The 26,078-nt window shown below is 41.2% G+C and overlaps 1 protein-coding gene across 3 annotated transcripts in view; it reads left to right on the top strand.

Annotated features, from left to right (window-relative positions):
- nup133 (nucleoporin 133) overlaps nucleotides 1-26,078 on the top strand; it is a 61,980-nt gene that overhangs the window by 14,316 nt on the left and 21,586 nt on the right. Inside the window, exons 3-14 of one of the 3 annotated variants that reach the window (XM_043704244.1) lie at nucleotides 2,999-3,102; nucleotides 5,796-5,894; nucleotides 11,861-11,989; nucleotides 12,517-12,687; nucleotides 12,909-13,064; nucleotides 13,835-13,905; nucleotides 17,023-17,170; nucleotides 18,523-18,670; nucleotides 20,420-20,568; nucleotides 22,757-22,848; nucleotides 23,632-23,795; nucleotides 25,816-25,910. In XM_043704244.1, the coding sequence (XP_043560179.1) occupies nucleotides 2,999-3,102; nucleotides 5,796-5,894; nucleotides 11,861-11,989; nucleotides 12,517-12,687; nucleotides 12,909-13,064; nucleotides 13,835-13,905; nucleotides 17,023-17,170; nucleotides 18,523-18,670; nucleotides 20,420-20,568; nucleotides 22,757-22,848; nucleotides 23,632-23,795; nucleotides 25,816-25,910 (1,526 nt within the window). The remainder of the gene's footprint in view (nucleotides 1-2,998; nucleotides 3,103-5,795; nucleotides 5,895-11,860; nucleotides 11,990-12,516; nucleotides 12,688-12,908; nucleotides 13,065-13,834; nucleotides 13,906-17,022; nucleotides 17,171-18,522; nucleotides 18,671-20,419; nucleotides 20,569-22,756; nucleotides 22,849-23,631; nucleotides 23,796-25,815; nucleotides 25,911-26,078) is intronic. The other 2 variants (XM_043704246.1, XM_043704245.1) reach the window with 2 other exon arrangements.

Here is a 26,078-nt window from a genome sequence, read left to right on the forward strand (position 1 = left end):
CCCAGCACCGATCCTTGTGGCACTCCACTGGTCACAGGCCTCCAGTCTGAAAAACAACCTTCCACCACCTCCCTCTGTCTTCTACCTTTGGGCCAGTTCTGTATCCAAATGGCTAGTTCTCCCTGTATTCCATGAGATCTAACCTTGCTCATCAGTCTCCCATGGGGAACCTTGTCGAATGCCTTACTGAAGTCCATATAGATCACATCTACTGCTCTGCTCTCATCAATCTTCTTTGTTACTTCTTCAAAAAACTCAATCTCGTTTGTGAGACATGATTTCCCATGCACAAAGCCATGTTGACTCTCCCTAATCAGTCCTTGCCTTTCCAAATATGTGTAAGTCCTGTCCCTCAGGATTCCCTCCAACAACTTGCCCACCACCGAGGTCAGGCTCATCGGTCTATAGTTTTCTGGCTTGTCTTTACCGCCCTTCTTAAATAGTGGCACCACGTTTGCCAACCTCCAGTCTTCTGGCACCTCACCTGTGACTATCGATGATACAAATATCTCAGCAAGAGGCTCAGCAATTACTTCTCTAGCTTCCCACAGAGGTCTAGGGTACACCTGATCAGATCCTGGGGATTTATCCACCTTTAACCATTTCAAAACATCCCGCACTTCCTCCTCTGTAATCTGGTCTAAGACTCTCCCACAAAGGGAAACAACAACCTTTCTCCAGCTACCCTGTCAAGTACCCTGTTTCTTTACGCAGAGTGTGGTAAGGGCGTGGAGTGCCCTACCTGCTAATGTAGTCAACTCGGCCACATTAGGGAGATTTAAACAATCCTTAGATAAGCCCATGGATGATTTTGGGATAGTGTAGGGGGATCAAGCTGAGAATAGTTCACAGTCGGCGCAACATCGAGGGCCGAAGGGCCTGTTCTGCGCTGTATTGTTCTATGTACCCTTAGAATCTTGTATCATTAAGGTTGCCTCTCATTCTTCTAAATTATTTCAGTAAAGACCCAACATACTTGACTCATAAGGCAGTCCCTCCATACAAGGATCAACCTGGTAAACCTTCTCTGGACTGGCTCCAGTGCCAACCCTCCAGGTATATCTTTCCTTTGATGTAGGAGTGCCTCATAATTTTACTAAATGTTTAAACTGTTTTTGAAATTGCTGTAAGTACATAGTTTTCATTTTATTTCCACTACTTCTGTAAATATTCTGTTTTATTGTTGAAGGGAAATCTACCACATTATGTATTAATGTTTCATTGAGAGAGCATTTAATAAAACCAAAACAATTTAAAATATACTCTATAAAGCCAGGCTTGAGTATGGAATCTGAGTTTCTAGTGCACGGTGGCACAGTGGTTAGCACTGCTGCCTCACAATGCCAGAGACCCGGGTTCAAATCCCGCCTCAGGCGACTGACTGTGTGGAGTTTGTACGTTCTCCCCGTGTCTGTGTGGGTTTCCTCCGGGTGCTCCGGTTTCCTCCAACAGTCCAAAGATGTGCAGGTCAGGTGAATTGGCCATGCTAAGTAAGTGGTATGGTAAGGTCAATGTTAGGTAAGGGGTCAATGTAGGGGTATGGGTGGGTTGCGCATCGGCGGGGCGGTGTGGACTTGTTGGGCCGAAGGGCCTGTTTCCACACTGTAAGTAATCTAATCTCTCAGAATCTTCTCAAGTAAGTTACTTACATAATATCATTGGGATTGTAATGCTGTCCTTGGTTAAACATTTGGATTATCCCCTGCCTCAAGTTGCTTCCTCACTGGGGTATAGCTTTGTTCTGAGCCATGAACTATTTTCTTTAATATCTGCTACTGTTCATCAATCCTCTTTTTCGCTATGTACATTTCCCAGTCCGCTCTAGCTAACCTGGCCCTCGTTGTGTTGTGATTATCTATATTTAAGTACAGGAATTTGATTTGATTTATTATTGTCACATGTACTGAAATACAGTGAAAGATATTGTTTTGCATGTTATCCAGACAAGTCATACCTTCTATAAGGGTAATAGAACAGAATGTAGAATATAGTGTTATAGCTACAGAGAAAAATCAACTTTAAATGAGTGGTTCACTCATAAGCCTAATAACAGAAAGGGAAGGAGCTGTTCTTTAATCTGTTTGTTTCCAACTCAAGTTTCTCACTCCCAAACTGAATGCTTAATTCTGCCATTTTGTGGTGAAAATTAAAAATTGCATAACACCAGGTTTATTTGGAAGGGTGGCACGGTGGCTCAGTGGTTAGCACTGCTGCCTCACAGCGCCAGGGATCTGGGTTCAATCCCCGCCTCGGGCAACTGTCTGTGTGGAGTTTGCACATTCTCCCAGTGTCTGTGTGGGTTTCCTCCGGGTGCTCTGGTTTCCTCCCACACTCCAAAAATGTGCAGGTCAGGGTGATTTGGCCATGCTAAATTGCCTGTAGTATTAGCTGCATTAGTCAGGAGTAAATGTAGGGGAATGGGTGGGTTGCTCTTCAGAGGGTCTTGTTGGGCCGAAGGGTCAGTTTCCACACTGTAGGGAGTCTAATCTAATCTAGCTTTCGGAGCGCTGCTCCTTCATCAGGTAACTAGTGGAGCAGGATCATAAGACACCCACTCGCTGCCTGATGAAGGAGCAGCACCCCGAAAGCTAGCACTTCCAAATAAACCCGTTGGATACAACCTGGTATTGTGCAATTTTTAACTTTGTCCACCCCAGTCCAACACTGGCATCTCCACATCATGCTGAGTTAACTGTTTCTTCAGAGATCTTTTATTCTGATATCATTTGTTAACCTTTCTCCTCCTCACACATTACCGGATCCAAAATAGCTGGATCATTGGTTGGATCCATAACACATTATACTAGTCAACTGTCCAAAATATACACTGTAAAATCTTCCTCCAGGTTACCTCTGCTAAATTGATTTTCTCAATGTAGCTGAAAAAAAGTCATCAATTTTGGGAGCAAGGTGTGCTCTGATTATTGTATTAGATGTATTACAACAGGTGTGAGATTGTGCCAAGAAATGTTCTTATTTACTCCACCTTTTATTTTAGCAGACGATCCTTTAAGTGTTAAAATAAGTGAAAATGGATGGGCCTGGCTGGTTTGTGGTGAAAAACTGATTGTCTGGAAGATTGGTCAGATGCCCATTTCAAAGGTAATAGGCACTCATTTCGTGTTTCAACACATTGCTGACTATTGCTAAAAAATTATCAGTTCAAGTGTCTGACCATGTTTTGAGTACAAAATCAACTTGACCCATCAATGCTGCACTGATGGAAGTTCTGTCTTTCAGATGAAACGTTAAACCTTATTTTAGTAAGCTCACTCAAGTGGATATAAATGATCTCACTGCACTTCATGGAAAAAAATCCCTGGTGTACATGCCAGTGTGTATCCTTCAGTAAAGAGCAGACAATCTGATATTTTCACTATGTTGTTTGTGGAATTTTTCTGTGCGCAATCTGGCTGTCATATATCCTTCCTTAGGACAGTGACTATACTTCAGATTTGTTTCACTGATTGTAAATGCTTGAGGCGATCCTGAAGATGTATAAATACAAGTTTCTTACAATCATAGAGGTAACAGAAGATGGCCATTGTGTTTGTAATGTCTGAAAATTGAGCCCGACAGCCAAATGCCATTCTTTCACATTTAGTTTGTAGCTTGTAGTTTACAAGACTTCAGATGTATATCCATTCACCATTTTTAAATGATTTGACTGTCTCTACTATCCTATTGGGCAGTGATTTCCAGGTCCCTGCAATGCTTTGGGTGAAAACCTATTTCCTTAAATATCTTCCCACCAGTCTCTTTAAATCAGTACCTCTTTAAATCAATACCTCTTAGTCCCTAACCTTTCTGCTAAGATAAATAGCCCTCTTCACTGTATTCAGGCCCGTCACAATTTTGTCCATCTCGATCAAATCTCCTCTCAGCCCCCTCTGTTCCAGGCAGAACAATCCCATCCAATCCAGTCTTGCCTCATAGCAGCACTACTCCAGTCCTGACAACGTCCTCATGAATCCTCTCTGTGCCCCATCCTTTCTCTAATGGATCCCTTTTTGTAATTGACAACTTTTTAAAATTTGTCTTCCATGTAGACCTCAGATGCATTTGAAAGAGCTGTTGGTAACTGCAAACCCAGCCATAATGTTGTATCAATCCTATTTGCAGCCATGCATTGTCCATGAGTTTGTTTGTCATCTTGAACTTTCCCTCGAATATCGAACTGTCCTATGCTAATTGGTTTTTCACCATCTAGCCAAATTAATGTGCTGTAATCCAGGGGAAAGCACTCAACGTATATTGAAATAACTTCTATCATCTCTCACTCTGGATGCTGTTAACCGTTCATAAGGAGTTTGTCAATCTAATGCCTGATGCTGAATTCAGGCTTGAGGGGCTGAATGGCCTATTCATGTTCCTCTGCTCCCATGTTCGCTTGTAGGGGGAAGGATTTGATCCTGCGCTGGTGCAATTCATATCAGCAGGCAGAGCAGTGACAGCAATTTGATCAATGGGGATTACATTTAAACTTGTAAATCTAAATAAAAGTTTGTCCCCTGACCCCTGTATGCTACCCTTGCCTTAAAACAATCTGTATGTAAGTTTGCTTGCTGAGCTGGAAAGTTCATTTTCAGACATTTTGTCACCATATTAGGTCACATCATCAGTGAGCCTCCAGAGAAGCACTGATGTTAGTGATCCGCTTGGAAATGACTATCCGACTACTCCGACCTCTTGGCATCATGGTAGCCCACAAACCCACCAACACACTAAAACAGCAGCTAATGAGCTTGAAAGACCCCATACAGACAACAAGCAAAATTAATATCATTTACAAAATACCTTGCAAGAACTGTAACGAACACTACATTGGACAAACAGACAGAAAACTAGCCACCAGGATACATGAACATCAACTAGCCACAAAAAGGCATGACCCACTCTCACTGTATCCTTGCATACAGATGAGGAAGGACACCACTTCAACTGGGACAACACAGCTATCCTAGGACAAGCCAAACAGAGACACGCACGAGAATTCTTAGAAGACTGGCATTCCTGCCAGAACTCTATCAGCAAACACATCGACTTGGACTCCATTTACCACCCTCTGAGAAAAAGAACAGGAAATGACATCACCACAGGAACAGACATGGCAAATCCAAGGAAATCTAAACACAATTGAAAACGGGTAACTAACACCAGTGGTTCACTGGAGGCTCACTGATGATGTTACCTATTTTGGTGACAAAACATCTGAAAATGAACTTGCCAGTTTAGCGAGCAAACCTACATATAGGACCTCAAGCTGAGCTACAAATCCTCGCAAAACTCATGAAAATAATCTATTTAATAAAATGTTAATGCTTAGTAAACACTGTCTAGTTCAGTTAAGCACAATGAAAAGTGACAGGAAGCAACATTCATTTCAATGTTGCCAGAAGAAAAGACCAAGATGAGGCAAGCATCTTCTTGAAGACAGGCTTCTTAACTAGGAGCCACCACAAACACACCCATGTGGGCCATATGGACGCACATGCACCCGTGCAAATGGATGCCCCCTCCTCTTCGTAGATTATCAGCTGTTCCCATTTACTTCAATTGAGATGTTAGAGAAAATAGGAAGGAAGCATGTTGATACGATTTGGAGAATTTTGGGATAAAGGGAATTATGAATTTAAATTATGATTGAAAATCTTCACATTTATACCTGGATCTAGTGCTTTGCAGCTTTCAAAAAATTTAATACAAACAAAAATTGTACCCTACAGGTTTCACTCAGTATGTTTCTGGAGACTTTATTTTAAATAATTGTCTTTTTTTCTCTCTGCTGTCCCCAGTTTTCTGTATGTAAAGAATTCCAGTTGCCACCTTGTGATCTCCCATATGTTGCAGACCTGGTCGCTTTATCTCATCCAGATGAGTACAGTTCATTGCAGGTGAGGACCTATGTGTGCTAAGAATGACGATTTTGGATGAACTGTTTAGTTAACATCACAAAGGACAGTAAGTCCCTTGGCCATGATGGGATACGTCTGATTTTCAAGGAAGTAGCCATAGTGTGAGTAGATGCATTGGTTGTAATCTTCCAAAAATCCTTAGATTCTGGAAAAGTCCCAAAGGATTGACAAACTACCAATGTAACAACCTTTAGAAAAAGTTAGCTTCATGAGTCATTGGAAAAATGCAAGGTTTATCATAAAAGATGTAATTGCAGAACATTTAGAAATGCCTAATTAAAATTAAGTGAAGTCACCATGTCTTAGAGTCATAGAGATGTACAGCATGGAAACAGACCCTTCGGTCCAACCTGTCCATGCCGACCGGATATCCCAACCCAATCTAGTCCACGTGCCAGCGCCCGGCCATATCCCTCCAAACCCTTCCTATTCGTATACCCATCCAAATGCCTCTTAAATGTTGCAATTGTACCAGCCTCCACCACATCCTCTGGCAGCTCATTCCCTACACGTACCACCCTCTGCATGAAACAGTTGCCCCTTAGGTCTCTTTTATATCTTTCCCCTCTCGCTCTAAACCTATGTTCTCTAGTACTGGACTCCCGACCCCAGGGAAAAGACTTTGTCTATTTATCCTATCCATGCCCCTCATAATTTTGTAAACCTCTATAAGGTCACCCCTCAGCCTCCGACACTCCAGGGAAAACAGCCCCCAGCCTGTTCAGCAAGTCCCTGTAGCTCAAATCCTCCAACCCTGGCAACATCCTTGTAAATCTTTTCTGAACCCTTTCCAGTTTCACAACATCTTTCCAATAGGAAGGAGACCACAATTGCACGCAATATTCCTACAGTGGCCTAACCAATGTCCTGTACAGCTGTAACGTGACCTCCCAACTCCTGTACTCAATACTCTGACCAATAAAGGAAAGCATTCCAAACGCCGCCTTCACTATCCTATCTACCTGCGACTCCACTTTCAAGGAGCTATGAACCTGCACTCCAAGGTCTCTTTGTTCAGCAACACTCCCTAGGACTCCCTATGATAATGTATAAGTCCTGCTAAGATTTGCTTTCCCAAAATGGAGCACCTCGCATTTATCTGAATTAAACTCCATCTGCCACTTCTCAGCCCATTGGCCCATCTGGTCCAGATCCAGTTGTAATCTGAGGTAACCCTCTTCGCTGTCCACGACACCTCCAATTTTGGTGTCATCTGCAAACTTACCAACTGTACCTGTTATGCTCGCGTCCAAATGATTTATGTAAATGATAAAAATTAGAGGACCCAGCACCGATCCTTGTGGCACTCCACTGGTCACAGGCCTCCAGTCTGAAAAACAACCCTCCACCACCACCCTCGGTCTTCTACCTTTTGAGCTGAAAATGTGTTGCTGGAACAGCGCAGCAGGTCAGGCAGCATCCAGGGAACAGGAGAATCGACGTTTCGCGCATAAGCCCGAAACGTCGATTCTCCTGTTCCTTGGATGCTGCCTGACCTGCTGCGCTGTTCCAGCAACACATTTTCAGCTCTGATCTCCAGCCTCTGCAGACCTCACTTTCTCCTTCTACCTTTTGAGCCAGCTAGCTATGTATCCAAATAGCTAGTTCTCCCTGTATTCCATGAGATCTAACCTTGCTAATCCGTCTCCCCTGGGGAACCTTGTCGAACGCCTTACTGAAGTCCATATTGATCACATCTACTGCTCTGCCCTCCTCAATCTTCTTTGAGTTTTTTGAAGAAGTAACAATCAAGTTTGTGAGACATGATTTCCCACGCACAAAGCTATGTTCACTATCCCGAATCAGTCCTTGTCTTTCCAAATATATGTACACCCTGTCCCTCAGGCTTCCCTCCAACAACTTGCCCACCACCGAGGTCAGGCTCACTGGTCTATAGTTCCCTGGCTTGTCCTTACCACCCTTAAACAGTGGCACCACGTTTGCCAACCTCCAGTCTTCCGACACCTCACCTGTAACTATCGATGATACAGATACGTCTTCTTGAAAGTGAAATCATGCCTGACAAATGTATTATTTTTTTGAGGAGGTAACAAGCAGGTTAGACAATAGTGAGTATGTCAGCTGAATAGTGAGCTGAATATTATCTCGTGGAATATAGGTGTCATATATTGGATTTCCAAAGTTGTTGATAAGGTACTGCACATTAAGGTGACTTGAAGGGTAATTGGGTTGGTGTGTTAATATGGAAAGAGAATTGGCTATCTAGAAGACAGTTTGGATGAAAGGGACACTTTCAAGATGACAACCTGTAACTATGTGGCGTGTCCCCCAGAGAACTGTGCTGGGACCGCAATTATTTATAACATACAGTAATGACTTGAAAGTTAATATACTATCGCCAAGTTTGCAGATGACATACAAATAGTTAGGAAAGTAAGTAGTGAGGATGGCATTAAAGAGTCCACAGGGGAATATGAACAGCTTAAATTAGTGAGCTCAAATTTGGCAGATGGTATTTTAATATGGGGAAAATGTGAGATTTGGCATTTTGGCAGGAAGAATAGAGAAGCTGAATATTATTAAAATAGTGGGAAAACTGCAGAAAGCTACAGTACAGAAATATTTGAGGATCCTGGTGCATGAATTACAAAAAGCTAGCATCCAGGTTCAGTGGGTAATAGGGACGCAAATGGGCGATTGGACTTTATTTCCAAGGGAATGGAGCATAAAAGTAGGGAAATGTCATATACGAGGCACTAATCAGACCACAGCTGGAATGCTGTGAACAGTTTTAGAGCTGTTATCTACTGAAATACATTGGTATTGAAGGCAGTCAAGAGAAGGTTCATTGGTTTGATCTAGGGTATGAAGAGATTTTATTGAGGAGAAGTTGAGTACTTTGGGCTTGTACTTGTTGGAGTTCAGAAGCAAAGAGATTTTATTGGAATCTATAACTTTTGGGTGGCTTAACAGGATAGATTGTGCATAGGTTATTTCCCTCTTGTGGGAAAGTGTAGGATTTGAGGGCTTAATCTGAGTAGCAGGGTTGTCCATTTAAGACACAAGAGGAGGCATTTCTTTGAGGGTTGTGAATCTGTGGAATTGTTTACTGCAGTAAAGGTTAGATTAAGTATGATCAAAGCTGAGATGACATTTTTATCAGTAGGAGAAGCAAGATTTATAGGGAAAAGGCAGGAAAGCAGAGTTCAGGATTGTCTGATCAGCCACAATATCATTGGAGGTAGAGCAGACTCAATGGGGTTCATTACTTTTGCTCCTACATCTCATGGTTTACTGGTCTTCTTACTTTAGGACTCGTGCACATGATCTGTTTTGATGCTTATAGTGTAATCCTGATGGGGCTTCACAAAATGTACACCAAAACCAATAAATATGTGGAATTAAGAGTCTAAGGATGACCATGAATCCATTTTTGATTGTTGGAGAAAAACCGAACTAGTTCAATAATATCCTTTCAGGAAGGAAGCCGGACATACTTACCTGGTCTGACCTACATTTGACTCCAGACCCGTAGCAATGTGGTTGACCTTTGACTGCCCTCTCTGCACAATTAGGGATGGCACAGCCAGTGATGTCCACGTCCCGTGAATTAATTTTCTTAAAAAACTCATCAAGATATTCTACTATCCCTTTCTGCCTCATGATCTTATCCAGCTTTCCCTTTGAGACATCTTTACTATTTGCCTTAAACAGCCCTGTAATATCAGCTTTCGTGTTATCTTAAGGAACTGGTGCTGATTGAAAAGCTGGCTGACATTATGTTCAATCCATGGATAAATGTCAGGCCAGTATGTCTTATTTTATAAAAATCTGTATTTGACCAATGCTTTTTAAAAACGTTGTGAAAAATATTTCAAATATTGAAGACAACTAAAACAGACTCAGTCATTGGGCAGTTAAAATTAGAGACCAGAACTGAGTTTACTTTGAAATTACTTTTTGACATTGCATGCATCTGCTATTAAAGCATAACATGTACTGCAAATCCCCACATAAAACAGTGTTTGTTTTTCCTGAAAAACACAGCTTTAAGTGAAGCATCAGTCTTTATTCATTCACAGAGACTGGTATTGCTGATTGTGCCAGCATTTATTGCCTGTTGACAGGATGTGAGAGTGAGCTGCCATCTTGAACTGCAGTCGTCCTTGGGGACACCCACAGTGTTTTTAGGGAAGGAATTGCAGGATTTTGACCCAGTTACAGTGAATCATGATGTGAGACTTGGAGGGGAACTTGTTCCAAAGTACCTGCTGCCCTTGCCCTAAGTGGTAGAGGTCACAGGTTTGGAAACTGCTTTGTAAGGAGCTCGGTGAGTGTTGCAATGCATCTTTTAGCTGGTGTGCACTACAGACTATCTGTGCCTGTGGTAAAGTTGTGTTAGATATGCTACAATCGAATTGGCTGCTTTGTCCTTGAGAGTGTCAAGTTTCTTCATTGTTGTTGAGGCTGCATTCGTCCACACGTGGCAAATATTCACAGTCCTCTTGTCATGTTTTGTAAAAAGACAGGCTTTGACAATTCAGGGGTACACTGGAATTTCAACCTCTGGTCTGATCTTGTAGCCAATGTATTTATATTGGCTAGTCCAGTTCAGTTTCTGGTCAGTAGTAATCCTAGGGTGTTGATAGTGGGTGATTCAGTGGTGAAAACACGATTGATTGTCAAGGGAGGATGGTTACATTCTCTCTTGTTTGGATATGGTCATTGCTTGGCGTTTATTTGGTGCAAATGTATCGAGCAAAGAAGGCTGAGAGGAGATTTTAATGTAGATTTTCAAAATCATGAATAGGCTGGGTAGAATACATATGGAGAGGCTGTCCTCAAAAGGAAGACAAATGAAGGCGTAGGCATAAAGTGCTGTGAAAAAGTACTTCTGGCAAGTAGTTAAAGAATGCAATGTACTGCCTGGAAATGTGGTGGAGGCAGGTTTAATTGAGGCAGTCAAGAGGGCATTGGATGGTTACTTGCTTAGAAACCATTTGGAACAAAACCAGGAGATTGGCAGTAGGTAATGATGCTCATTTGAAGAGGTGGTGCGGGCATGATGGGCTGAATATTCTGTGTCTGTGAATAATACATGCCATTTGTCAGCTCAAGCCTGGGTATTGTCCGGACCTTACTCCATGAGGACATGAATGTCTCTGGTATCTGAGGAGTCACAAATGGTGTTGAACATTGTTGGTCATCAGCAAGTATCCCCATGTCTGACCTTGTGGTGGTAGGAAAGTCATTGATGAAGCAGCTGAAAATGGTTGGGCCAAGGACACTACCCTGTGGAACTCTCACAGTGATATCCTTAGGCTGAGTTGATTGACCATCAACCATAATTATCTTTCTTTATTCCAGGTCATTCATCAAACGGGTGAGAATTTTGATAGGGTTCTTTGATGTTGCACTTGGTCATATGCTGCTTTGATGACCATGGCAATCACTCTCACTTACTCTCTAGAATTTAACTCCTTTATCTAAAGCAAGGATGTAATGAGCAGCTGCGACACCCTGGCAAAATTCAAAGTGTTAGTGAGCACTTGTGATTAAGTGCTGATTTTCCACACACTTAATCACATCTTCCATCAGTTCACTGAAAATTGAGAATAGAATAATGGCTTAATATGAACTTGTTCATCTTGGCAGTAAGCAAAGTGAAGTGGCAGATTATTTAAATGGGGAGAGGTTGCAGAACTGAAGGTACAGCAGGATCTGGGTGTCCTGGTAAATGATTACCAAGTTAGCTTACAGATACTGCAGGATTGGGTGGCACATGTGATGTTTATTATAAAAGAGTGGACCATAAAAATAGATGTTTTGCTACAGTTTGTATAGGTTATTGAAAAGATCACATTTGGAGTACTGTGTACAGATTTGATCTCCACCTTTTGAAAAGAACATAATTGCATTAGTAGCACTTCAGAGAAGGTTTGCCCAACTGATCTCTGTTAAAATGCTATCACTTTGTTTTCTAGTCTGTGTCAGTGATGGCAGTTTCCAGACAAGGGGTGATATGTTACTGGCCCAATATGACCCATGAAGAATCCTGCACAGAAATCGCTCTGGACTTTGGCAATGACTGGAAGTGTCTGACGGCAGTTTCGGTGAGTCCCATGATAGGAGATCTATCGAATAAGTGAATGTACTGTAAGGGTCTGTAACCTATACCCGTGCTACCTTTCGTCAAGGGCACGCAGCACTGCAGCAGGCATTCCAATCCTGACTGAGGAAACAATGGATGTTAGGTATTCTGTATTTTTGAGTTGTCAAAACTGAAAACAATATCGTGCAGCACCATATGTGAAATGTCTTGGAATACTGGGCTCCCGTTTTGCTGTCTATCCACAAATTGCTTTGGTTAAAAGATTTCAGTCTGTTGACCTCCTGCAGAATATGGAGAAGCCGACTTTGTAGATCAAACTATTATAATTCTGGTTAGAAAAGCACATTGTGACCACCTGAAGTAAATATCACCTACAACTCAAAATTAAACAGGTGAATTTGGACTGTACTTTGGCATTTGAAGATTTGATGGAGCTTTTTTCTTTTAACTGGTTCCTTGATCCTCATTTGGCTTTGTGCTAAGTCTGTTAAGTAGTCAGAAGCTAACCATTTTTAGGTTTCTTTTTAGGGTGGTGGATTTATTCTCGCTTCCCAGAAGAACCAATTGCTACGATTAACACCAGATGGTTCAGGCAAAGTGAGCTTCCGCCCTGTGCAGCAGGGACAGGGAATGCTATCGGGACTTGGGCGCAGAGTCTCATCACTCTTTGGCATTTTGACACCAGCTGCTGATGTTGTGGTAAGACTTAAAGGTAGTTTGGATCTACGTACGACTGACTGATCTGTTGGTTTTACCCTTTGGGTATTGAATAAATGAATATTTAAATTTATTATCTAGGAAGAAACTTTTTTTGCTATTACAAGTCAAAATGTTATAAATTGTAAATTATAAATTGTTGCTGTTTGCTTTGGTAAGAATTGTAGATCTAGTGTATTGTTGGATTTTCTTTTCTGTAACAGCTGAGTTCCGTATTGTGGGATGTGGAAAACGAGTGTTTCTACACACTGACGAATTCGAGTCTGAATAAATGGGAAGTGGATGAGACATCTGAACGCCACATTTTCAGCTGGGACTTAAACAGATCAATGAAAGGTGATCTGGGGGATTCTATCTGGGTAAGATGTATTAGAAAGACTTGACTGTTTCCATTCACATTGTGTAGAGTTTGAGGGTTTAGATTAGGTTAGGTTAGATTTCCTACAGTGTGGAAACAGGCCCTTCGGCCCAACCAGTCCACACCAACCCTTCGAAGAGTAACCTAACCAGACCCATTTCCCTCTGACTAATGCACCTAACACTATGGGAAATTTAGAATGACCAATTCACCTGACCTGCATGTTTTTGAACTGTGGGAGGAAACCCATGCAGACACAAGGAGAATGTGCAAACTCCACACATTCGTCCGTGGCTGGAATCAAACCCGGGTCCCTGGCGCTGAGACAGCAGTGCTAACCGCTGTGCCTGTAAAGAAGGACATATATTGATGAATGTAAATTTTTTCTAATGTGTTGATATAAATTTTACCCTAGTGTCTGACCTATCAGTTGTCTTGTGATCTCTTGCTGATTGTGTGCAGTCATACAGTCTAATTTCCAGTTTGCAGGTTTGAATTTGAATGGTAAAACTAAATACAAGTCCACTATATGATTTGGGGCAGGGAGTAATGAACTTTATTTGGAGGGGAAGGTGACTGCTCTTCTGGGCTTTTTGCATATCTTGTTGATGGGTCCCAGCAGTTTGTTCATGACTAAACACTTCAACTGCAAATAGTTACAGGAGAACAGAAAAGGGAAATAAAACTGAAAATAAATTTCCACACTCTGACCCCCACCCTCAAAGGAATTGAGGTTTTAACTTTTATGCTTTATTCTTCTGTTCCCCCAAGGGAGATGATGAAAATTATGAAGCCACTAAGTCTACAATCAATATGAAATATTTGGACTTGCAGCTGAGCAAGTAAGTGGGATTTATCATCTTTTTGGTACATTTACTTAGTTTCAGGTAAAATTAATTTCAACTGTTTATTTGTGTAGGCTTTCCATCCTTTCAGTGCAGCTAGGAAATAGCAAAATAACAGCAAGGCTGTTTTCATAATAGCTTTGCTTGAGAAATGATTACTCGATCCATTAAGCCCTTGCCTTTGCAGAACGAATATAATGTGTTTGTCGTGACCTGGCCTGTTTGATTTCCTTCTCTGGGAGGCAAAGATCCAAACCTGTAACCTGCAAGCAATGGAATCTATCCTGACTAATTGTGATGATCAAGCAGAGAATTCTGCTTTATGAGCATTACAAATTATACTCTTCTACATGAGGCAACTCTGCCAATTATGTATGTTGATAGATTCTAAGCCAGTTGGAGATAAATTGAAATTAAGGTGCACAACTTTTGTGGAGAGAAGTTGTTGACTCTCCGTCTTGCCCTTTCGCCCCACATCCAGTGTTACAGGTGCTCCTGAAATGTACTCAGACAATGAATAACCACTACCCATTTCTTCTTAACATTCAACAGGTTTAACAATTTGTGATTAACCAGATATTTAACCGATTCTCATCCTTTTCCCTACACTCAAATGTTTGATAATAGGCTATCCAAAACTAATCAAAGAAGAAAATGCATTTTGTTGCATTTTACAGTACAAATACTCATTCACAGATATGATATTCCCTGTTCTTTAAAGATTAAATCATTTTTTCACATGTACAAATATTGTAAAGCAATCAAAGAAAAAAATTTCCCTATTCTGTAACACAATGCTAGCTGTGCATTGCAATTTTGAATTGTTTTCTCAAGTTGCTTAACTAAAATGGTGGTTGAGGCAGAAATCCTTATAACATTTAAGTATTTTCCTGAGCACTTGCAATGCCAAAGCATGCAAAGCTATTGGCCAACTATTCGAAAATGGGATTAGAAGAATTAGATGGTTATTTTTCTCCGATGCAGACTCCATGAACTAAAGAGACTTTTTCTGTGCTGTAGATCTCAGTGACTATTCCATGGTCTCATCTTATTATTCCATGTTTTCATCATATCACCAGATGTCTCCCTCATAATATTCTAGGCCAGTTGTTTCTCTTTGAAAAACAGTCTGACAAATTGGTGAATTCTTTAACTCATTCTGTTTTGGAAATCTCTTCTTTGCAACATTTCCTTCACCCTAGCAAAGTTACTCCGCAACCTTTTTTCTGCATTACCATGACTTCAAGAGATGGTTATCCACGATGTTCAACAGATTTTATTTTCTCAGATTGCCCAATGTAGAAAATTTCCTTCAGAAGATTAGGCAAATACACCTTTGTACCTATCCACTAGTGCGAGTACTTTTATTAGCTTCCCAGTCCAATGAACAATATTTTGTTTATAAGTTTAGATGAACTCTGTCATACTTGAATATCCATCTGGAAAGTTTTCATGTGGATCATCACTAACAAATGACTAACTTCAGTTTCCCCAGCTGGAAAATTAAGAGCACGTTTCTGTGAATTTAATTTCTTTGTTTGTATCCTCCCAACACCATCTCAATTAAAGCATTTTTTAACAGGTGCTCTGTTCCAACTGGTCGTAGAAATGTTCAGCATGGAAACAGACCCTTCGGTCCAACCTGTCCATGCCGATCAGATATCCCAACCCAATGTAGTCCTACCTGCCAGCACCCGGCCCATATCCCTCCAAACCCTTCCTACTCATATACCCATCCAAATGCCTCTTAAATGTTGCAATTGTACCAGCCTCTACCACATCCTCTGGCAGCTCATTCCATACATGTACCACCCTCTGCGTGAAAAAGTTGCCCCTTAGGTCTCTTTTATATCTTTCCCCTCTCACCCTAAACCTATGCCCATTAGTTCTGGACTCCCCGACCCCAGGGAAAAGACTTTGTCTATTTATCCTATCCATACCCCTCATAATTTTGAAAACCTCTATAAGGTCACCCTTCAGCCTCTGACGCTCCAGGGAAAACAGCCCCAGTCGGTTCAACCTCTCCCAGTAGCTCAAAACCTCCAACCCTGGCAACATCCTTGTAAATCTTTTCTGAACCCTTTCAAGTTTCACAACATCTTTCCGATAGGAAGGAGACCACAATTGCACGCAATATTCCAACAGTGGCCTAACCAATGTCCTGTACAGCCGCAACATGACCTCCCAACTCCTGTACTCAATACTCTGACCAATAAAGGAAAGCATACCAAACGCCGCCTTCACTATCCTATCTACCTGCGACTCCACTTACAAGGAGCTATGAATCTGCACTCCAAGATCTCTTTGTTCAGCAAAACTCCTTCGACCATACCATTAAGTGTATAAGTCCTGCTAAGATTTGCTTTCCCAAAATGCAGCACCTCGCATTTATCTGAATTAAACTCCATCTGCTACTTCTCAGCCCATTGGCCCATCTGGTCCAGATCCTGTTGTAATCTGAGGTAACCTTCTTCACTGTCCACTACACCTCCAAGTTTGGTCATATCTGACATCAGATCTAGCTGCATAACCAGTTCAACCAGCCAATAAACTTCTTAACTGTTCTGCTTGTATTTTGGATGCTTATTTATAAGGTTTCAAATTAGTAGTGAAAGGTTAGATGGGGGTCTAGTTTGAGATTTGAGGGAAGGTCACAAGATGGTAGCTTTAAAAGATTGATCAGTGGACGCAGGGTTTTTGAAGAATGTCCATTGGGGACCAGAGTTTAGAAGCTCAAGGTGGTGTCAGTACCAGATCAGTGAGAAAGACTTTTGCAGTGTAGGAGGAGGGGTATTGTGAAAGTGGTTAATGATTGAGGGAGAGTTAGGATTATTCAGTAAAGGCAGCAACACTGAAACAAATTCCCTTTACCTTGGTTCCAAAACATCACCATTTCTGTGTACTTGGTGCATGGGTTGAAAGTTTAATACAGCAAGATGATTAGAGAAGAAGGTTGTAAAGAGCTAGGAAATTTGTGTTGACATGGATGATGGAATGGAAAATTTAGATACAGAGAGGGAATGATGGTAAATACTGCCTTTTCCCTGTAACCCCTTATTCCCTTACTGAATAAAAATGTGCCTCTCACAAACTTGTTGCCTGTATCTCTTCCAGAGAGGGTCTGGTGATTTTGACAGCAGCCTGGAGCCATGCAGATTCTCCCTGCTTAATCTACTATATTTTAACCACCCTGCAAGATAAAGGCTGTCACATTTCTGATGAAATAAGAGTGGAGGTCACTGAGTATTGTCCACCATATCAGGTAAAACTTGGGTACAGTATCTGCTTTTGTGGGTTTTTTTTTGTGGAATTTGTATCACAGGGTGCAGCTGAGGAGATTTGAATAAATGCATTTAAGGTGAAGCCAGATAAGTATTGGACAGAGAAAAGAACTCCATATAGGATTATATTAAATATAATAAAGGAAGAGAAATTCTGAGGAGGTTAAATACCTAAATAGATCAATGGAATGAAAGGCTCAATTGTTTGCTGCCCAATTCTCTATACATTGCTTTGAAGTGAGAATTTATTTAAGTGTTACAAATGCAAGTTATTAATATTGATTGGTTCTTTTTTTAAATTCAGAATTTATATTAAAGATGTATCTTTGCAATTTATTTTGTGACACATAAATAATTAAACCTTACCAGCTTGATTTTCTATAACCTAACAATGTTGAATGTTTGAATGTTCAACCTTACAATATGTAGCATTCACGGCACTGGTTTCCAAATAATGACTGGTGTTGAAGTGTATAACAGTAATGAGCTGGGAGTGCTGGCTGGTACCAATGTAAACTGTTGTAATTGAGGGGTTGGGAGAGGAGATGTCAGGTGTAGGAATATTGGATTGGAAGCCTAGAGTCCAGAGGAGAAAGGAGCCGCGCTCCGACTGAACGTGCAGCCAATATGGAGGACTGTGGAGGGAGGCTGGGTAAGCTCTGGTTGTTAGGAGCAGAGAAGGCTGCGAGGAGACTTGATTAAAGTGCATGAGATGAAGCTGCACTGACATGGTGGACAAAAAGCAGCAGTTCCCCTCAGTTTAAAGTTCAGTAGCAGAAGGGCATAATTTTAAGATGAAAAGCAGAAGGTTTAGAAGGGATTTGTGGAAAATGGTTTTCACCCAGAGGGCAGTGGGAGCCTGGAATACATTGCCTAGGAGGGTAGTTGAGGTGGGAGCTTTTTACAGAGTATTTGGATGACCACATGAAATCTCATAACTTTAAGGCCAAGTACTGGAAATGGAACTAGTACATATTTAGAATAGTTGTTTGTGCAGACTCAATGGAACAAAGAGTACTCGTTTCGTTGAAACCGGGCTGCATATGAATATGTATTTGTAAGAATGATGCTGCATGTCTTTCCCCAGATAATCTATTGTTAAAGTTTCAAACAGGTCATGCTGATTATAACAATGGAAAGTTTGAGTCTATTTTCATAATTTTAGTCAGTCTCTTTGTTGAACTGACTCTGCCAATTGAAACAATTCCAAAGAAGAGTCATTTCAGGTTCGACATTAACTCTGTTTCTCTCTCTACAGAATCTGCCAAACCTGGTGAATTTCTGCAGCCTTCTCTGTTTGTTTCTGTTATTAATTTTAACAACTCCATTTCAGACAGAGGAGCTACCGTGCCAGCGATTCTTGATTCCAGATTTTGCGAGCCCAGCTGCGTATCTCTATACATATGATTTGGTATTTGCGTGCTGTACAGGTACAGGAAGAGCCAGTTTGCCCCAGGAGAAACTTATCCTAAATATGCCAGGTATACAATCACCAAAGCTTTAATCGCCATCTGGTTGTTAAATATTTTCAGGCACAGTAGTTATAAATGAACAAGTTCTTTGGAATTATCATGGATGTAGGATGTCAGATTCACTGAGGGAACTGTTGTATGTAAGAAGTTTAACTCTCTGGCTGCTGCTCATTCTGTTTCATGTTGCTGTTAGGTAAGTCCTTGATATTGTAAATTGCTGCTGCCACAAAATCTTTCCATAAGAGCACAGATCAGATTGTGATGACAAGAAATTGAGGGCAGGCAACAGCCTAATGGTATTATCACTAGATTGTTGGTTCAGAGAGCCAGGTAATGGATTTGGATGTGGAGTGAATAATCTAATGATGCCCATGAATCTGTTGCTAATTGTCAGAAAAACCCATCTGGTTTACTCATGTCCTTTAGGGAGGGAAACTGCCATCCTCACCCGGTCTAGCCTACATGTCACTTCAGACCCACAGCGATGTGGTTGACTCTTAACAAGCCCCTGGACAATTAGGGATGGGTAATAAATGCTGGCCAAGCTAGCAATGCCCTCATCCAATGAATGATACATTTTTAAATGTTCAACACAAAATTCAAATAGGATGACCCAACTCCCAGTGAAAGATTAACTTATATTGATTCCAGAAACTGTGACTATTTATCAAAACATTAAACACAAGGGGGCAGTGAAGGTGGCTTCCTTTGACATCAAGACAACGTTTGCCTGAGTGTGACATCAAGGATCCTGAGAAAAACCTGGAATCGATGTGAATCGGGGGAACCTCTCTTCATTGATTGGAGTCTTACCCAGTGTACAGAACGATGATTGTGGTTGTCGAAGGCCAGTCATCTCTGCAGGAGTTCCTTAGGGTGTGTCCAAGGCCCACCATCTTCAGATGTTTTAACAATGGGCGCCCACCCCCCACCCCGCCCGCACAACATACCATTCATGACAACTCATACTGAAACAGTCCATATTCATATGGCAAGACCTGGGCAATATCCATGTTTGGGTTTAGAGGTGGCAAGTTACAGTTATGCCATACAAATGTCAGCCAATGACCATCTCCTACAAGAGAATGTAGCTATTGTCCCTTGCCATTCAGTGCCATTACTATCATTGAATTCCCCATCATCAATGTTCTGAGGGTTACCATTGACCAGAAACTGAACTGGACTAATCGTGTAACCACAGTATCCGATCAAAGGCTAGGAGTCCTGTAGCAAGTAATTCACCACCTGACTCTCCAAAGTCTGTCCACATCACGAGGTACAAGTCAGAGGTGATGGAACAATCACTCCTTTTGCTTGTATGAGTGCAGCTTCAACAACACTCAACAAGCTTGACACCGTCTGAGACAAAGCAGCCTGCTTGATCAGCATCACAGCTGCAAACATTCTCTATCCACTATTGATGCACAGCAGCTATGTAACATCTACAAGATGCACTGCAGAATCTCATTGTGACCTGTAATTACCAGAAAGGCAAGACACTGGTGTCTGGAAGTACCACTTGCTGCACCCTCCCTTATTTCTCAGGAATTTCCTCCTGAAACTCTCTACCTCACTTGTTCCTTAAAGCTTATTCCTTGGATCACCTGATCTAATATCTGCTCAAATGGCTTGATGTCAAATCTTGTCTAGTAACAAGTCCCAGGAGGTATTTCATTACATTAATGGTGCCATATAAATAAATATTGATAACGTATCAGTTTCTGCACTGGTTGTTGAATGTTCTTACTAATCTTGCAGGTGATGGTATCCTGGGAGCTGGAAGTTTTACCGGATTGCCTGTGCTCTTCTGCAGGAACAGTGGTTTGGTTGTTGCACGCCCCAAGGAAAGTGTGTCAATGCTGCCTGAAAATATTGAAGATTCGCTAGCCTTAGCAGCATCTGAGGTAGTGGTGCTGCTGAAGCTTACTTCTCTTTGTGGATGAACTCTGATGGATTATCCAAAATGAAAACAGAGAATGCTAGATATACTTAGATCAAATAGCATCTGTAGAGAGAGAAACAGAATTAAAGTTTCAGATCAATGAATTTTTATCAGAACTTACTGAACTGAATTGCAACATGACTGATTTGGCAATCCAATCAGTTAGCTTTTTGTAGACCAAGAGGGGAAACGCAGTGCTTCCTGCACCAATCTCAGTGACCATGTTGATCTGATATCCATGCTGTGGGACTTCATTCCTAATCTGACCTCAACTGGTCTATCAGATTCTCCCATTTTTGATCGAGACTGGAGCCACTAACCAATGTTGGGTTAGTGATGAATTGAGAATATTTTATGTTGCATGTGTCACATGTTTCTCAAGTGTTTTTTAAAGTTTTTTTGTAATCAAACTGTTCAGAGATGTTTATTAAACGTCTCTGAATCAGGTGAGACTTCAACCCAAGTGTCCTAGGAACACTACTACTGAGCCACAAGAGCCCTACCACCTTGACTTTATACATCTTCATTGTGGATTGGTTGCATGAATATTAACTGCTCTTTCCCAAAATGACTGACGTAATTTTAAATGATTTCTCGTAGATTTTCAAGTCTTTGAATAGGAAATCTGTGTTGCTCACAAATTCATTACAAAGCCAAAGTGCACTGTTAGAGTGAGTTTGAGCTTCCTTTGCACTAACCTTAACGGCCTTTAGCTGCGGGACTATGAAGCATTGTCCATGATGTTTCAGAGCCTTTCTGGACGAGCTTCGGCCTGTTTATAATGGAGCCCACTGCACCAATGCCACCTGAGCCAATTTTGTGTATGATGTGCAGTATGGCCACCAGGGAATGTGATATGTGGTAATCGCTCTCAGACATTTACAACACAAAAGGGGGCATTCAGCCCATTATGTCTGCAATGGTCAACAAAACTCTGACTATAGTAATCCCATTTTGCAACTCTTGCCCATACTCTTGGTGGATATGGCAACACAGATAAATATGTAAGTACTGCTCAAATGTTTAAAGACCTTAAATATAAACAAGGACTTTGCCCCCACTGCTTTCTGTGGCAAGTAATTCCAAAGATTTAACCCTTGTCATTTATATAAATGATTTGGCAGTGAGCATAAGGGGTATAGTTAGTACATTTGCAGATGACACCAAAATTGGAGATGTAGTGGACATCGAAGAAGGTTACCTCCGATTACAACAGGATCTTGATCAGATGGGCCAGTGGGCTGAGTGGCAGATGGAGTTTAATTTAGCTAAATGTGAGGTGCTGCATTTTGGGAAAGCAAGTCTGAGCAGGGCTTCTCCATTAATGGTAAGGTCTGGGCAAGTGTTTAAAAGGCATCTGGATGGATATATGAATAGGAAGGGTTTGGAGGGATATGGGCCAAGTGCTGGCAAGTGGGACGAGATTAGGTTGGGCTATCTGGTTGGCGTGGATGAGTTGGACCGAAGGGTCTGCTTTCATGCTGTACATTTCTGTGACTCTATGATTCGTCTCAGTTTCTGACTTGACCACCTTTTACAGGCCGTAAGGTCAACCCTATCTATTAAAAAGGCTTTCCTCAATTTCCCCTTAGTGTTTACCTGTTATTGACCCCTACTAATGGAAAACATGCCTTCCTGTCTGCAATACGTATGCCCTTCACAATCTTGTACTCTTCTATCAAGGTCCCCTCTTAATTTTTATTGCTGCAAGGAAAACAACCCCAGCTGAGTCAGTGTTTCCACATTGCTCCAACCCTCCAGCCCAGTCAGCATCTCGATTAATCTCTTCAGCATTCTCTCTTGTACAATTTTATCCTTCCTGAAATGAGTGACATCTGACTGTCCTAAATTACAAGAATAACATTTTGGAAATCTGAAGTGATATTAACCCAATAGCAAGGTAGAAACTTTAACAATGGGTAAAATTGTAGATGACTAATTTTAAATGCAGAAAATAAAAAATTCCGCAGTAGCTTTTTTTCTTAACAATGGCTTTTTTTTGACAATTGCACTTTGATTACAGTGCTGTCTTCTGGGGTGCACAAGGCACATCCCATCAGTGGTCTGCCAGGCACTGATGTTTGTTTGCGTTTGTTGCAGATATTTACTGTGGTTTCATGAGTGATTTGATTAAAATTGGGTCTCTTTCTCAGAGTGATGCCAGGCAACCATTTGAAAGAGCAGAGATGGAGGCACAGGAGGATAAAACGAAAATGTTGAAGACTGCCTTTGTGATGTACTGCAGGTACGAATGGATGGTGGGAATCTGTGTTTCATGTGGTTTTTTTCTGATTGACTGACTGTAGAATGCACTGGACAGAGTCGCCAGAATGCTGCTCCTGACACCAAGAACATCAAACTGCAAGCACACATTGTCCTGTTTTACTTGGAGTTCAAAAGGTTGAAAGTTTAAACTCTTTAAGGGATTCAATGAATGGATTCAGAGTAACTTTCTTCAGATGAACAAATCTGGAGGGTGGAAGCTAATCATTAAATTACAGTGAAACAAAGAACTGCAGATGCCAGAAGTCAAACAAAAACCGAAATCAAAGCTGGACGGTTACTGGACTCAAAAATGTTAACACTGCTTTCTCGCCAGAGATGCTGCCAGGCCTGCAATTTCTCCAGCAATTTCTGTTTCAGTTTCTTCAAATTACAGTTAGGCCATTGCTAAAGTGTTTAAAGGATAAAGAAAACATTGAACACTCACCAGACAGGCTGTGGGTCAAATCAGTGAATTTTCTTGAAGTTAGAAAAGCTGGAAATATGGGGTTGAGGGATGATTCAACCATACTTTACATACTGGAACAGCCTTCATGGGCTGAATGGGCTCTTGTTCTTCTGTACTTAATTTTTTTAAAATGTTGTTGTTGGGGTTTTAGGTTAAGCCTGCAATAGATCACCTGTGAAAACTTTGTCAGTGAAATACAGAGTTGGCTCTTAAAAAGCAGAAAAATCAAGCCTGTGAAATCAATGTTCATCTATCTTTGTGTGTAATTTGAGTTTCTCTGATCATTTTAACTTCCAGAAAGGATATCATTGGTGCCCAGAACATGTTGGAGGAAATCTTCCCCGATAGTTTTGACACAGGTCCAGACTCTGACCTGGATATGGCTGTGGCACAGATCAGTCTCGATCTAATCAATGACTATCCGGCTTGTGACCCACGCTGGGCTGAATCTGTACCAAGTGGTAAGATTTTATTGCAAACCTGCAGCACTAAGTTCTTTGGAGTGTACTGTTTATTGGATACGTGGAAATGACTACTGTATATGTACTGAGAAATTGATTTTTTTAAAAAGATACAATCCGGCCTGCCCATTGTTTCCCCTGCTCTTGCAGGACCACTCCTGTTGCTGTTTGATCACACTTAATAAACTGCTCATTGTTGCTGCACCAATAGGATAACTGGTTACTGACCCCACTGAATCTCTCTGAATATTATCATTGCGATCAGCTTGTGGTAAGGTGTTGAAGCCTTGAATATTTCTGATCTCCAGCAGTGTTGGATCCCCTCTACCTGAGAATCTGAAGCTAAAAGAGAAGTTTTGTTAGCACTGTATCACAATCTTGATAAACTTCCAAATTATGCAAAAATATTCTTCAACCTCCACACACGCACCCCACCCCCCAAAAAAAAGTCCAAGCCAAAGCACCAGTCTGTGTACAACTACATCTCTTGTAAAGTAGATAGTATTGTCATTTTTGTTGTAAGTGATTTCAGTTCGTGTGAAATATATGTTAATGGGGTTTGAATTGGTTAACATATCTTCCTGATTCAGCAACAGAACTTCCAGCCAGTATTTTCTTGTGGGCACAGGAACAGAAAATATCTACTACAAAGGCAAAAAGCAAATTTTCCCACTGTTGTAACTAATCTTTGCAAATTAAATATTTTGTGTATTGATAAGGCAGCTCTTCCGTACCTTGCGAACAAGTCATATTTGACTCCTAAACTGTCAGATCTACTGAGCTTCTCCAGAACTTTTGTTTTATTTCAACGTTTTCTTGGCTTTTATTCTAAGTGTTGATGTAGGAAGTTCATTGTAAACCATCAGTGCTTCATGACTGATGTGTGGAATTGACAGTTTCAGCCAATGAAAACAAATGTGACCAATTCCAGTCATTTGACTTGACAAATATTTTAATCTTAATATGGGGATAGGATTGGGTGCTGTATATGGAAGAGATCTTTTAAACTATGACCATACGTAATTAATTATAGGTAATGGTAAACTTTGAGATGATTGTTGTGGTGTCAGGTTGTAAGTTTGCATGCTGAGCTAGTAAATTTGTTCTCGGACGTTTCATCACCGTAATTAACATCAGTGAGTCTCCAATGAAGCGCTGGTGTTCTGTCCCGCTTGCTATTTATGTGTCTGTCTGTTGTGGTGAGTGTTGTCACTTCTGGTTCTTTTTTTCTGAGAGGTTGGTAAATATGGTCCAAATAGATATGTTTGTTAATGGCATTCTGGTTTGAATGTCAGGCATTTAGGAATTCTCATGCATGTCTTTGTTTAGCCTGTCCCAGGATGGATGTATTGTCCCAGTCGAACTTGTATCCCTCTTCGTCTGTGTGTATGGATACTATTGATAGTTGATCGTGTCTTTTGGTGGCTAGTTGGTGCTAACATATCCGAGTGGCTAGTTTCCTGCCTATTTGTCCAATGTAATGTTAGTTGCAGTTCTTGCAGGGTATTTGGTACATGATGTTCGTTTGGTGGTTGTTGGTACAGAGTCCTTTAAATTCATCAAGAGCTGTTTCAGTGTGATGGTAGGTTTATGGGCTTTCATGATGCCTAGGGGCTGGAGTAGCCTAGTTGTCATCTCTGAGATGGCCTTAATGTATGGCATGGTGACTAGAATCTCTGGACGTGTTGTGTCGTCTCGTTTAAGTCTGTTGAGTAGGAATCGGCAGACTGTGCTCATCAGTTGTTCTTGAATGTGTTGTTTATATGTGTTTCCTTGGCTTCTCATAGCTCTTGGGTGCTGCAGTGTGTTGTGGCTCGTAATGTTCTAATGCAGCTCGTTTTTGGATAATGATGTTACCTAGCATGGTGATGAAACATATGAGAACAAATTACCATCTCAGGGAGCAAACTTACAACCTTACCAACAACCTGAGCAACAAATTTTCTCTAAAATCACATTGTCGCGGTGTATTGGAGAAATGTAGTTGATGAGCTGTATGAATGTTGTGTCCTCTTCACAGATCTAAGTAGCTTTAGCAACACTTCCCTGCTGCTGCTTCACCAGCTGGAAGATAAGATGAAAGCCCATTACTGTCTGATGGAGTTTCTTCGGGATGTGAGTTTTAAATCAAATAACTTGAGTGTTCAGGTGCCATACGACCTTTCACAGTTCTTAATTACTTTGAAATCCAGCCACCGTTACATGAAGAAGTGCAAACCGGATGTCTGCACAACAAAATCTCAAGCATAAAACAAATTACCTGATCTGTTGGTAGTTGTGGAA

Source organism: Chiloscyllium plagiosum, chromosome 15 (genome assembly GCF_004010195.1).
Source record: "Chiloscyllium plagiosum isolate BGI_BamShark_2017 chromosome 15, ASM401019v2, whole genome shotgun sequence".
Lineage (NCBI taxonomy): Eukaryota > Metazoa > Chordata > Chondrichthyes > Orectolobiformes > Hemiscylliidae > Chiloscyllium > Chiloscyllium plagiosum.